The sequence below is a fragment of the Pelecanus crispus genome, chromosome 7 (genome assembly GCF_030463565.1).
Source record: "Pelecanus crispus isolate bPelCri1 chromosome 7, bPelCri1.pri, whole genome shotgun sequence".
NCBI lineage: Eukaryota > Metazoa > Chordata > Aves > Pelecaniformes > Pelecanidae > Pelecanus > Pelecanus crispus.
This window is the reverse complement of record NC_134649.1, coordinates 4,621,554-4,635,821: the sequence shown is the minus strand read 5'-3', so window position 1 is coordinate 4,635,821 and position 14,268 is coordinate 4,621,554. Positions and strand designations below refer to the sequence as shown.

The window sequence follows — 14,268 nt, the reverse complement described above, 5'->3', positions numbered from 1 at the left end:
AAATTACTTAGTCAAATCCCATGAGGTTTTGTAAAGGAGCAACACAACTTTGCAGTTAAGACACAGCTCCTTTACTTGAAGGAAATCCATTTTTTTTTCTACTCTAGTTCCCTGACAGTAGAAACACTCACCTTTTTCTGACAGTCTCTATTTTTGTCATTAAAAATGGGTTGAGCAGTACTTTGTCCAAAACAATCTCAAGTGTTTGGCAAAAGAAGGGGAACTTAATTTTCTTCACAATGAAGATTGCGTTGGAATTTGATTTGAAAACACACATTTTTGATTTGGGACCAGACATCAGTGTGGTCAACTGTTTTCTGTTGTATAACCAAAAACTTCAAAAACATACATGAGAAAATTAATTGTAAAATGATACCACTACTGTGATATTTACTCCACAACATCAGATTATCAGATTAAAATGTTAGGGATTAAAGTGATTACCACTGAAGAAAGTCCTCATTATGAGAAGTGTTCAAACTGGCAGAGCATCAAATGTGTTCTGGAGTCAACTGTGCTACATAATAGCAGAAATGTGCCAGAACAAGAACAGATTTAAAATCATGAGTGGGCAATTACAGACACGACAAAAGGTAAATAACTTTATCAAAGGAAAAGTAAACCAGTTACTGAAAAAATTATCTACAAATATTATGTATTTGCAAATGAGTTATGTGGTCACAAATATGGAAGATTTCCACTCTGAAAAAAGTCTTCTGTAACTTGACTTACTCCATTTCATAAAAAGGAAAGAGAAGTACCTGGGACTGTTAACAAAAGACCCAAATGAAAATTCCCATGTAAAACAGGTAGGAACTGCACCATAAGAATAGTCTCAGATATAAACAGTTCAGCTGGTTCAGCTATAAGAAATAAAGAGGGCACCATCTGAAAGGGTTACTTCTATAACACACAAAACACCTATCAGACAACTTCTTAAAACTTTGGTGTGTTTCTCCACATCTTTCAGAATAAAAGAACTCAGAAAGAAAATGAATCTCATGCATCGGTGAACAGATACAGCATCCTACTGAAAGGAAACGCTGCTCTCACTTAACTATCATCTCACTTGCCAAACAAAGATTTCCTGTTCAAAAGGTGGACAACGGAATCACATTGTGTTTGTTAAGAGACGCTGTTCCTCAGTGCAAGATCCCTTGTATCCTGAGCTTCTGTGACTTTTAAGCACAATTCTAAAAATAATATTTTGCAAAAGCTCTTTGACATTGTTTTAAATGGCAGCTCACTGTTTCAAAATAGAGATGAATAGAAGGAAAGATCCTTCCCACCGAAACGACTGTTTCTGGACAGTCCCGTAACACAGCCAGTCTGGAATGAGACTGGTAGAGATGTAACAGTGAATGGATCTTCTCATCATTCAGAAGAGCCTAACATACAGTAGCAAAACTAACACGGACATCCTGTTAGGGCTGTTGCTCACAAGTTACAGGCAAAGTTGCCCTGCATTAGCTAAGTGCTGGTCATGAACTGTAGGCATGCTCCCAGTTCACTCTGTTGCTAAACAAAATGCAGGCGGTCTGTCTAGACCACTTATCATTTATATCTGAAATGCGTTTGTAATATCTGAGAATCATTTCTTAACTCGGCAACTACGTGGAGATGCACCTTTTATATAAAGTATAACCAGCTTTTCTATGTTCCTGGAATTACACAAAACAAGGCTGGATAAGGCCCAAGGATTGTACATTCTCTGTAACGTGCAGATGCTTGATAAATCTGGTATTTGTTTCATACTGCATTTAAATGGAGCCAGAAGCCCTGGTGGGTTACTACACTTCTGGCCTCGGGTCAGTGAAATGTTTTTCCTTGCTGGTCAGAGTTTTCAGATGGAAAGATATAGTTACTATAGCATGATATCTAAAACCTGCCTTAATAACTCATCTGGTATGGAATATAAAGCTCCGCTCCAAACTGATCATCTCAAGAAATGATAATCCTACCTAGTGCCCCAATACTTTGAGGCACTGAGCATGTTGACCGTGAGAACGTGCTTAATTTTAAGCACTTAACTGGACCAGGGCCAGCGTATCCAGAGCTGTGTGCAGTCTGGCTCCTTTCTTGAATCATGTTCCTACCTTTGACCACTCTGATGCTTCCCAGATAGAAAGGCAGTCCCGTCCTTCACAGCTTTGTACTGTTGCTGGTTTGTTGCCAAGGCAGTAGAGGTCTCTTGTGTTAACGTAGGTGCCATTTTGCAACTGATAAACACAAGTCACTTCCCGGTGCTGGACACCTTTCTCACAAGTAGCAGAGCAGGGACTCCAATGGCCGGTCACCCACCTGGGAAGGAGCCAGAGAAGGAATGTTAAAAAACTGGTGGGAAAAAACATTATCCTTCACTTAAAAACAGTGAGAAATGGGCAACTCTTCCTAGATTTGTGGGCTCTTCGACGGCGCTGTATCGCTGTCACACTGAGATCACCTGATCACCTTTGGGAGCTGAAGTGTGTAAAGCAGGAAAGTGTTGGTATACAAGTGAATGTCCACTCCTGTCTCCACGCTAGACAGAAACACAAACTCTGCATAGCTCGCTTTAACCCTCAGTCTCTACAATGTGGCTGCATTTTTCCCCCAGATAAAGACAGAGTTGTCTGCAGACCATCCTATCCCACAAACATTGTTGCCTTTGAGAGGTACCTGGGAAAACCACTGCTACATCTGCATGCACATCTTCACTGTGCAGTGGAGCTGTGCAGAGAACCTGTACTTACCATGTACAAACCGGGATGGTGCTACGGCCAGACACCCAACATGGCTTTCCCGCATCCAGGACCAGAGCCAGCTTCTCTAGCCCTACATTATATGACCTCAAAGCATACAAATCCTCTACATCCCAGACCATTAGAATGCAAAGACATCTTCTGCCTCGCTTTTAGTTCACCCTCTCACAGCCGCTGGTGAGATTTCACTTTTCATAGCTGGGCTTTCCAGCATATTTAATTGGAATCTCATCTGTTTGAAGTTCATGGCATTAGGGGCCTCAAAAATGAAGAATAACTGGCCATGTTCATTCTTAGAAAATCTGAATTGCATTTAACTGCCAAGGCTCAAGAACTACTTAAAAAGACAACATTTTCCCTATAGAAAGGATCCTACAGTGTTGTTTCAAAGCTGCGGTAGCTCACAAGGATGTGCCATAACCCAATGGGGATGGGGGTGGGGGCTATTTCCCTATCCCCATCATTTCTCTGAGCCTTTGGGATTCATTTGCTTTGTAAGCACATTTCAGTTGCCATTTCCTTCCCCTTTGATCGAAGTGTGCTGGGACCAAATACATGGCCTTTTTTTTTTTTTGGTTGTTTGCTTTCTTATGTCTTTAAAGGCTCTTTGGCAAACACCCAGCACAACGCTGCGAGGTGTTCAGGTTCCTCCAAAGTAAGGAACGCGCTGCTGCTGTGAGCAGTCTCCGGCTGCAGGCATGCAAGGGAAACCAGGCAACCTCAGCCTGCTGTCTTCCAGCTCAGCGTAAAGCCAGCTGAAAGGCTCCCACTGACCCCAGCAAGCGCTGGAAGCACCACTGTGGTTAGACCTGGGCTACAAGGCAGTGAAGAAAATGTCTAAGAAGAATCTGAATAAGGAGGTATGTAGGGAGGGACGATTTTTTTCCTAAAGACAAGCAGCATCGATCTTTATGCTTCCTGCAATCTGTCAATGAGGAACGTGTTCTCTGTAATTACAGGCATTCCTGGATGAAGTGAAAGACTGGAACAATAATAACGGTGTAGGCACTGGGCACCGGAAGGCTATCGTGCCTTTCTCACCAGGTAATTGACCTTCTAGCCTGTTATTTAGGACTGTCATCTAGATTAGTATCCTTATACCATGAATCTTTTACTTGTCACCCAATCCTGGGTTGCCTATTATGATAAACGGCTCAAATAAGACTTCTCAAAACCAAGTGTGCTCAGAAATATTCTTTCATTTTGCTGAAGGCTCCTGTAGTCCAGGCAGAGCACCATACACGCCAACTTACTAACCACATTTCTTTTGAAGTTGCTGCGCAAATTCTCCTAAATGAATCAAACAACTGTTTCCTATCTTCCCATTCCTGAACGGGGCAAAATCATAGAATCATAGAATCATTTAGGTTGGAAAAGACCTTTAAGATCATCCAATCCAACCATTAACCTAACACTACCAACACTATCAGCTCAGCACAATTTGTAGAAACATCTTCACTTGGTGCAATTGTCACGAATTCATTTGCCAAATGCTATGACTGATGACCTGGTGTGACAGCGCTGATGGTGGTGTTGACAGTGAAGGCAGAAGCCATTTGGTTTGAGCAGGACGGGATCGGGCAGGCTGGCCACCTGTCTTTTGTGGAAGGGGGCCCCGCTCAACTGTTTCTGTGCATTAAAGCAGTTGACACATCTGTGAATTTCCGTTGGCTAAAACAGCTGGCACGACACCAAACGTGTTTCTCTAGCCAGTAGTTTTGGTGCATCTCTGTGGCTCAGTGCTTGGTATTTTGCTTACGGAATGGGAAAATGCCAGCTGGGTAATTAAATACTAGCACTGAAAGACCGACAAAAATAGCCTCGAAGCCCAGAAATCAGTGTTCATGAAAATTAATAGCCAGGCTCCCTTGATATCAGCTGGGCTCTGCCTTGTCAGAGCAAATGTGGAGGGAGTTATCTATCCGGGTAAAGGAACCGCTCGTCAAGGGCATGGAGGGGGAAAGAGTGACTTTGCTTTACGAGCTGAATGTGAGTCACAGGGCCGGGAACGGTTTCTATACAGGCTCCACTGAACTAATATTCACTTCAGCACTGTACTCTCACTGTGATCTACAGCTACTGGCAAAAGAAAAAGGGAAAGGGACTGAAAGCAAAGGAGAAAGATAAAAATACATTCTTGGCAGAGGCTGTCTGTGAGTTTGCGTTTAGGATGGGCAGCGCGCAGCATGCCAACTATTTCCAAGATGCCTTGAGAAGTAAGGTTATGACTTTCCTTTCAGGAAGGAAAATTCCTTTTTTTAATTTTTTTATGTTGTTGCTATGGTGGAGGGGAGAAATCACCTCATTTCTACCCTGTTCAGCGGTCTCTAGTTAGTGCCGCTGTAGCACAGATACGACAGAGCATAACTGGAAAACTGGCACAGAAGAAACAAATATTACCATCATCGTGAGAAGAATGATTGCACAGGGCATGAGCCAAAGCCCACGGAATCAATACAAAGCTGTGCTTGTGGTAAAAACGCAGTCTCCAGATTTTTTTGTCAGAGTGGCATCTGTATGGCCAGCTTCAGCTACCGTTGCGCTACATCCATCCCTGATCTGAGCCCAAGGGTTACAAATAAGGTGGGGCTATGCTCTAAGGGATCTCTGAAACCTCACAGCCCACTCTGTCCTACTCGTGACATCTGCTGCTAACACGGAATCAAACTACTTAGAAATTAAAGGCTATTTTAAAGTGGTGGTTTCAGTTTCATATCCAAGAGACAAGTGACAGATTAAATGTCTGAAGAATAATAATAATATCAGTAAGGCAGGCTATTTTCAAAGGCATCAAGGGGATGATCACTTTGACCACAAAACTTCAGCCTCTCAGTGAAATCTCCGCTTGGTTCAATGGCTTGTAAAAATGATCTGGCAAACAAGTAAATGCGAGTCCTACATGCAGTACTGGCGGTGCTCTGATCTTCCCCCACAGTTCTCCCAAAGCCCCCCTCACAGGCAGCTGAAAATGCTATTTTAGTGCCTGTAAGACACAGAATCACTGCAACTATATTTCAACAACATCGTTCACAACCAAAGTGGAAAGACAAGGGATTTATGGATAAGGTGATTAAATATGACAATTCCTGCCAGTTTCATATTCGGTAAAGGAATGTGCAGCAAGGTATTAGCATAATTACTATCTGCAAGTAATACACACACAAGGAAGAAAAATGTGATGTACAAATAGTATCACATTATGGCTACTATTAAATGACACTACAGACAGATTTTCCTCTCTACACTGTCATTACACCTTTTGAACACACCTGGATGTGTTTAAGAATGAGACTTGCTTTTCATTTTTTTTAAAACCCAGTATTTTTCTTATGACAATGTAAAAAATCATTCCAGTATTCTAACTCAAAATGCTCTGTATAATTAACTAAGCCAATTAACTGTTGTATGCTAAGCCCCGTGTCTATGATATAGAGCATTTGGCTTCCAGTTGTGTTTTAAGCCTGTAAACTGATCTTAGTGATTGCTTGACACCACAGTCCTTTTCAGCTTGGTCTTTCCCTCCCAGGTTATAACGTATCTTGTGTTGGACCAAGTGAGTGCTCTAGCTGGAGTCCCTGGAGAGCCTCTCATTTTTCCAACAAGCACTGATTTATGTGACAAACACACTCATCTTTCTCACAACCATAGGGATGGCTTTATCCATGGTATTATTTTTTGTAATCTTACCTCTATAGAAGATTCAAGAGCTAGATGATCCCTGCTGGTGGTTAGATTTAGGAAGAAAGTGATGAGCTTTTAAGCACAGATTTTTTAACCCAGTCAGTGGCTGTCTTTCTAGCTAAAAAATGCCCAGAAGGATGTGTTTTTCTGTAGCCTTAAAAAGCTGGGATGGGCAGGACATGCAATCTGAGAGGGCTGTTTTAAATCTTTGTCTTCTGAGTCTTCCTCAACCTCTGACCTCTCAGTATCTCTGCTGAGGAATTGGGAGTTCTTCTAATCTGCTTTGGCAACACTCATCTGGCAGGCCCCTGGAGCAAACTTGAAATATCTTTTGGAGGTTCAGTTCATCATTTGATCTTTCTATGGTCTGGATTAGTCATTAACCTTGAATTATCCACTCTACCTACTTGCCTAAGACTCCCACATTTTCTAGGAAAAAAACTGTCTACAGCACTATGTACATAAACCCAGGGGAGATGAATGTCTGCAAATGAAGACTTGTAGCTAAAGATTTGGGAAAAAATGCTATGAAGATAAAATGGGTCAAGGCTGAAGGACGGGGTGGAAGAGTGCAATCAAAAGACATGAGGTCACTTTTCAGAGATTTGTAGCCTCTTAAAATGTAAAGCCATTACATGTTCTAGGGTAAATATTGCAGCCCATTAAATTTCATCTGGTTATTTCTGTCTGAAGCCCTGCAGAAGACTGGTGCCTGCAGGTTGGTTCTGTTCCACTAACTAAACATCCGTGACATATTCGCACATGCACTCCCTATCTACAGGGACTGCACTACTTTTGTTCCCTCCCCAATGCTACAGTGAAACTAAGTTCCTTGTTTTCACAATAACAGCTTGGATGTGACCAAAGACACATTTGCAATAACACACATTTTTGTTTTTATTAAGCCTGTTTTTTTAGAACTGGCTCTTAACTACAACTAGTTAAGAGCCTGTACTACTGTTGAATAAAGTAGCAGAGGAAATTTGCTACTAAACAAGATATAGCTAGTCTGAAAAAGCACTTGTGACAGAAATGAATCTAAAGGAGTGTAATCTGGGGGTTCTATTTCTAATAGATTTTACTGTGTACCTTTTAGTTTAACGTACATTGTTGCACTACCATACAGGTGAGGATAACTCCATGTCTAGTTAGCACTGGTTGTCTCTAGCACCAGTTTGTGATGCAAAATCATGTCAAAGTTGCTCTTAGTTTTCTGAGGCACCTGGGTGAAACTGTGGCTCTACTGGTGCTAGGCAAAACTCAGACCAGCTTGCAGTGGGGCCAGGATTTCACATTGGATAATTTTAGCAAGGAGAATTGGAAAAGATTTCAGAGAATCAGTCACGTGGAACTGACGGTCAGATATTTTTGCTTACAGCTATCAAACTGAGTTCATGCTTGAGTATGTAGAAGCAAGAAAACACTGTTTACAAATGGACTCATGATTTCCATGGAATACTTACACTCTGCTATTGTATCTTTCTCTCCCTACACACTTCTGAAACTCTCCACCATATCTCTGCTATACTGGGGTCAAAATAATCAGGTGAATCTTGACTTTTGGGAACAGGTTGTGCCACACCCAGTCACTAGAAGGGTTTTTTTTTTGGGAAAAAAGTACAAGGAATCTAGTAGAATAATACAGCTGCTGATGTCGAAAGTAGGACTCCAAGACTAACATTCCTGTCTGATTGCCTTTATAAACAGTGCTCAGTAATTTTCCAGTACAGTAGTCATTCTGCTAACAGACTTGCCAACTTTCACTCACACAGGTTTCTTTTTTTCTTTAGTGATTATCATTTTGACAGCTTCTTTTTTTTTTTTTTTAATTTCCCACCAATTATAAGATCAGCCATAGGACAATGTTTTATAATTTACATGCACCTTGGGAAGTTTTTTTGAAATGGAAGATATTGTATTCTCCCTCCTCCCTTCCCCAAATCAAGCAGACCCCCCAGTTTCTGAGGACTCAGTGTGGCGTTGGTGTGAGTAGTGTCCTTGCTGGCAGCTACCTCACTACACTAAAGCACAGAATATCAGCACTCTCAGAGCCCATTTGCAGTGAGTTACCCCTACCCTGATCCATGGCTGGTGTATCTTTGATGGGGCAACCGGTGTCCAGCTCCATTCCCTGCCTTTCAAGGAAGGCAGTGCCTTTTCCTCAGCTCATAGCACAGGATGCGAACAGTGTGAAGAGCATTACAGCAGGCAGCAGCAGGAGTGAATTTCACAATTAAATATTTTGCTAGATTATCCTGCTAATCCTTCTTTGTGGGTAAAGACTGCACTTGGCCTGAAGAGCCCCAAACCAAAGAAGCACAGATCATTTAACATTTTAAAACAAGGAAATGTTCAACCATAAGGTTGTTGAGTCAAACATTATAATGGGAAAAACTGTGATGCAAGCCAGCCTGGGGGTTTGCAGCTAAGAAACCTGTCTCGTGACTCCATGTGAAAACTAATGCCAAATTAACTTCTGCTCTAGAAAGTCATCTTGAATTATTTGACGTAAATGCATTTAGCAGTAGCTAATAAGCCCTCCACCTTCTACTCTCTGTCTGTCCCAAGCCTTCTCTTACTTCTCTTCCAGAATTGCTTCATTGAGTTGAGTTGCTGAATTTGTTTGAAAATATCTTTTTGTCTTTCAGTAGCTAATTAACTTCTGATTGACTGTTGCTGTACTTGATGAACTGCCTACAGCCTGGAACGTGTGTGATTTTGTCTCCTTCTAGTGGATGGTGATAACCAGACGTGTCCAGAACAGGACAGCAGCTATGACTCACAAAGGTGACCGGAAGAGTCTCAGGCTTTCTGGTCTACAGAATTTGGCTTCTACTCCTGCAAGACCTGCCGGAGACCTGCCGCAGCTGCCCACGCCGGCAGCCCAGGCTGGTTTCCCAGAAGAGCAGCCAGCAGGGCGCAGCATCGCCCGCTCGCTCAGCCGCCTGCAGCCACCGTGTCTTGCACGGTGTCCAGCACAGTCCTGGCAAATTCATTAAGCTCAAACTGATTCTAGAGATCCCAACTCCAGTTTTGGGAAGTACTTCAAAATGAGCTCTTACGTGGTGCCTCCTTGGATCAGAGGGTGCTAACATTACTATTTATGCCAGATTTCCAGGCTAAAATGATTTGAAACCCTCCCCATGGCTGTTCCTTCTTTTCTTTTTTTTTTTTTTTCATGTAACCAAATTCAAAACACACCAAAGGAGATGCTTGTTAGCACAAGGCACGGATAAAGTTTTGCACTCATTGAGCCTTATGGATGATAAACATTTGTACAGGTTCCAAAAGAGTCTGACTGCATTAATGAAAGAACATACCCATTTGGAACCATTAAATGTCTAGCTCAGTCTCTTCAGTTAACAGACACTCCCAATATGTCCCTCCAGTTTAGTATAATTTCCATACAGCCCTGCAAGTAATTTGCTAACATTCTCAAGGAGTTTTCCATCATACTGCTCCCCCCCAAATTCTACTGTTTGCAAGACTTTCACTTCACAAAAAAGATTCAAAACTGTTCTGCTCCCCACCTACCTCTGGCGATAACACAAATAAACGTGGTGCAAACAGACCAGAGTCAGGAAGACAGACTGATTTCTGTATTCTTAGACTGTTAAACAGAGCACTGTCACAGGTATATGGTGGAGTCTAAAGGGAGAGGTGGACTCTCAGGCAGCAAGGGTGATAGAGATAAGCACCATGAGCTTAAATCAGACCAGGAATCAAAGCAACGGGCACTATCAACCATTGCACGCTGAGGCACCATGCTTTGAGCGGTCACTAGCCTTTCGGGCAGGTCGGTGAGGTGCTGAGCCAGCTGGGGCCTTGGCTGACTCTTAGAACTGGCTTCATTTGTTCCCCAGTGGGCATCACTGTGGTGCACGAGCCCTTGGAGAGCATGGTGTTGGATTCCAGTCCACAGATGGCAAAGTGACAGGGGAATAGAAGAAAGAAAGAAAGAAGCAATCCATGTAACCACAGACCTGACCTCAGCAGCATGCCAGTTTTTAGAGTGGATTTGGAGGGAAACAATAATCAAGGACATAGTGGTAAATGGATGCAACATAGATTTCCTCCAGGCAAAAGTCATTGGCTGTATTTCTTTGATAAAAATAACTGCTTTTCCAGACAAAGGAAACATGGTAAATTTAATCTATTTGGTTATCAGTAAAGAACTCCTTTGCTGCACTGGAAACGCTTATGTAAGCTGGAGAAACTGGTGATATGCTGGGAAACATGGATATCGGTGCGTAATTTATATTGTAGGTGAGAGCTGGCCACAGTGTAGTGCTGTAAAGGAATATCAGGTATGAAAGGAATTTAGATTAGTTACCAGTGGACTTCCTGAAAGATCTGTCTTGCATTTGATCTAATTTAGTATGTTCATTAACGGCCTTGGCACAAAAAGAAGAAAACTGCTGAAAAAATGGGGAAAATGCTGACAATACAAAGTCTAGAAGTATTGTCAATACAACAGAGGATTAGGATGTCATACAGGAAGAACTGAATAACCTTGAGTACTGCAATAACAGAGATAGGGTGAAAATTAATAGCATACAGTGCAAGGGTGTGTGCTTAGGGACTAATAAAAAGCATTTCTGTGTTAAAGTAGGATTTATATGTTGAAACAAATGAGGAGGAAAACATCTAGAATGACTGTAAGCCACAAATATGATGCAGACATGAAAAAAGCAAAGCACGTATCAGGAGAGTTACTGCCAATGAAGACAGAAAAGCATGAGTGCAACTGTATAAGGGCTAGATTGGACTGAGACTGGGATTCTCCATACAATTCTGGTCACCTATGCGCTCAAATTATGGATTTAAATAACGTAAATTAGAGCACTAGTAAAGAAGGTGACCGAGGGAATGAAGAATTGATGCACAGTCTCTGGTCCAGTAAGAAGTTAAAGAAAAGTAATGGATTTAGCCCAGCAAAATGATGCAAGGTGGAGATACACTGGTTTGCTGTATCATATGGCATTTAGCCCAAGGCAAAGAGCTACGGAGGGAAAATACTGTATAAGCAAAGGAACAGAGCTGATTCAAGAACAAATGGCTGAAAAATGACAATGAATAATGAAGGCTGGAAATAAAAGATCCTGACCCACATGAGAGAGGCCACATGAGAGCCTTCCAGTGTGGGAAGAAGACTAGAGCAAAATCAGTTTATGGAAAGGAGCCTATGACATGCTACTGGTAGTAGCAGAAAACTAACCCTTGGACTCAGGAGATGCTTTCAAGTCCTAAACAGTGAAGATAAGGGCTCAGGTCTCCTGTGGTTTTCTGTAGATGAAGGCAGGGATTTCTGGCTTTTACGCTGCCATTAAGCATCTGTGTAGGAACATCACATATTCAGCAGGTCCCTGAAAGAACTCAACCTCTATTAAAATCTACTACAGCAAAGAGAAAGAAAATTAACAGTGTTTGCATACAGGCCATTACAAGTCTAACAGTTGGGAAATTTCATGTGTTTTTGGTTCTTTTCCTGCATTAGAGGGGAGCAGTTTCATATTCATAGACCCAACCATGCATGTTGAAGTGTGTGGCCACTGGCCGACCTATGTTTTCAGTAATAACAGCTGATGTGATCTGTGATTTCTGAGTCTTGTGCCAACATGAGTGCTGGGTTTGCCTATATATTTGGGTTGGTGTTCAGTGTGCTGGAAACAACCCATACGCACCGTATGCAAGAATCCAGATTCCATCTGGTTACAGCAGGGTTTTGTAAAAAATATCTAAAGAGCTAGGCAAAGGATTAGAATAAAGAGGTGCTAATAGGGTGCAGTTGGGACAGGAAAGGAAGCTGTAAAGAATTTAATGGAAAAAGAGGGTCAAGGAACATAAAAAATAAAATAGGAAGAAAAAGAGGCATTTTTTTAAAAGGTGAAAGAGTAACAATAATAAAGAATGAAAGATTATTTTACTTTTGCCAGTTTCAACAAAACCCTTAAGAAAATTCTCTTCTCTGACGTTTAATTTTAAAACATGTCAGTGTATCCAATCCTTTTTTCAATCCTGCTTTGTTTTTTTCAGATGCTGGGTTGCAGTTGCAGAGTTCTAATCTTCTTCTTGGCCTCATGAAACTACTGTCCCCTGCCCCACATTATTTGGCTCTCCCAAGAGGTGGCTGCAGTTCAAAGGGATATATAATTTGCAAAGCACTTTGGGATCATGCTGGAAGAAAGACACTGTTATTAACATCATACCTTTTTTTTCTCCAGATCACTTTTTTTATATATATATATATATATAATGTGGGTTATTATTTTTTTTATTGCAATCTCAACAGCAATAGCCTCCTCCTCTTCCTCCATTTATACAACATGATCTCACCCCATCCCAAAGACTTTGCAATCCAGATTATACATGGACTGAGAGAGGAAATAAAGGGACAGTGTGGGATAGTGAATTAAAGTCACACAGCACATCCAAAAGAGAAACAGACTGAGTGTCCTATGACCCCGTCCTGTGCTGGCCATAAGACCCTTCCCGAGAGATAAATTCTCTGTAAGGTGACTCTCTTAGATTTTGAGTAAAAGTGTAAATGTAGTTCAAAATGCACAAAACAGAGCAGGTTTACTACAGAAAGGAAAGCATTGTTCCCTCTTCTGAACTCAGGTAAAGGGCTTGGGTCTGAGTGGAAATGGGAAAGGACCTTATTGTAACAAGACGCTACAATAATTTTACTTGAAACCCTAAAACAAATTCAGGGCTCATAAAAAAAAGCATTGACATGGTGAAAGAGAATGGTTTCTTTAAGATGTTCTTGGTCAGAGAATATGCTAAGCATGCATTTCTAATATCTGGGTGGGCAAACGCAAGTGGAAATTTAAATTCTACAGAGGCACAGAGAATGTGCTTCTGAAAATGTTTCCAGTCAAAAGCATGTTAAGTGTGAAAGTGTGGTCTACACGGAGGGAGTGAGGGAGTGTGGTCTATCAGATCATCAGCAAGGATTTTGTGGCCTTTCCGGGTACTAAGCGCATTTGGTGTTTGCTGTCATTGCTCTGAAAAAAATGGACCAATGAGAGTGTCACTGTGCCAGTGCTAATTGCTCCTGGGGAGAACTGTGCTAAATTGTGGCTATAAATTGCCTGGTAACTCCATACAGAAGAAGAGATACCCTAGAATAACATTAAGGGCTGGACCTGAATCCCCAAAGAAACTCAATCTGGACACAGGAACAGAGTATTCCTTTCTAAGGAGGTTTTGTGTGATTTTACTTGACCCGTTGTCACTGCCCTGGCCAGGCACCGATGTCACGGTGAAAGTGTGCAACAAAGAGGAGCCTTCACCACGGGCTTAGGGTCACGGAGATCCCATTGAGGAACAGCACTGTGGGTCTTACGGCTCTAACAGACCTGATGGCCAAGACCTCCCTTTCTTGCTCTCAGCTACCAGAGGCAGAAGCTGCCCGCTTCTTCCAGAGCTTTGTAAGTTGTTTTTCTTCATCTCTACCTCCTGGAACCCCTCTATATAGCTGCCTGGCCCCACTCCATTCTCCTCCCAATGGCTTCACAGAAGGTCTAGAAGAAATATTTCATGCCAGGACAGAAACACAAGCAGATGGCTCCTTGTTTCTGTCTTTCCGAGAGAATGACATGACAGAAATCTCAGCATCGCTGAATTTGGGAAACTTCCTCATGGAAATGACAGTTGTTTCCTTGAAGTCATTGGGAGTCTGGCTCTCCTTACACACCTAGAAGCACATGGGGTATCTCCCTACACCTTTCAGTACCACTGAAAGCAGTATGGCCACAATATTGTACAGCAGCAACAACAGGCAGTGCAGGCAGAAAACAAAACCTGAACCAGCCTGGCCTTATTGATGGATTACCTGACA

At 42.0% G+C, this 14,268-nt stretch overlaps 1 protein-coding gene across 1 annotated transcript in view; it reads right to left on the bottom strand.

Annotated features, from left to right (window-relative positions):
• ADAMTS17 (ADAM metallopeptidase with thrombospondin type 1 motif 17) overlaps positions 1 to 14,268 on the bottom strand; it is a 203,188-nt gene that overhangs the window by 28,636 nt on the left and 160,284 nt on the right. The window contains exon 21 of the mRNA XM_075713772.1: positions 2,097 to 2,301. Coding sequence (XP_075569887.1) covers positions 2,097 to 2,301 — 205 coding nt within the window. The remainder of the gene's footprint in view (positions 1 to 2,096; positions 2,302 to 14,268) is intronic.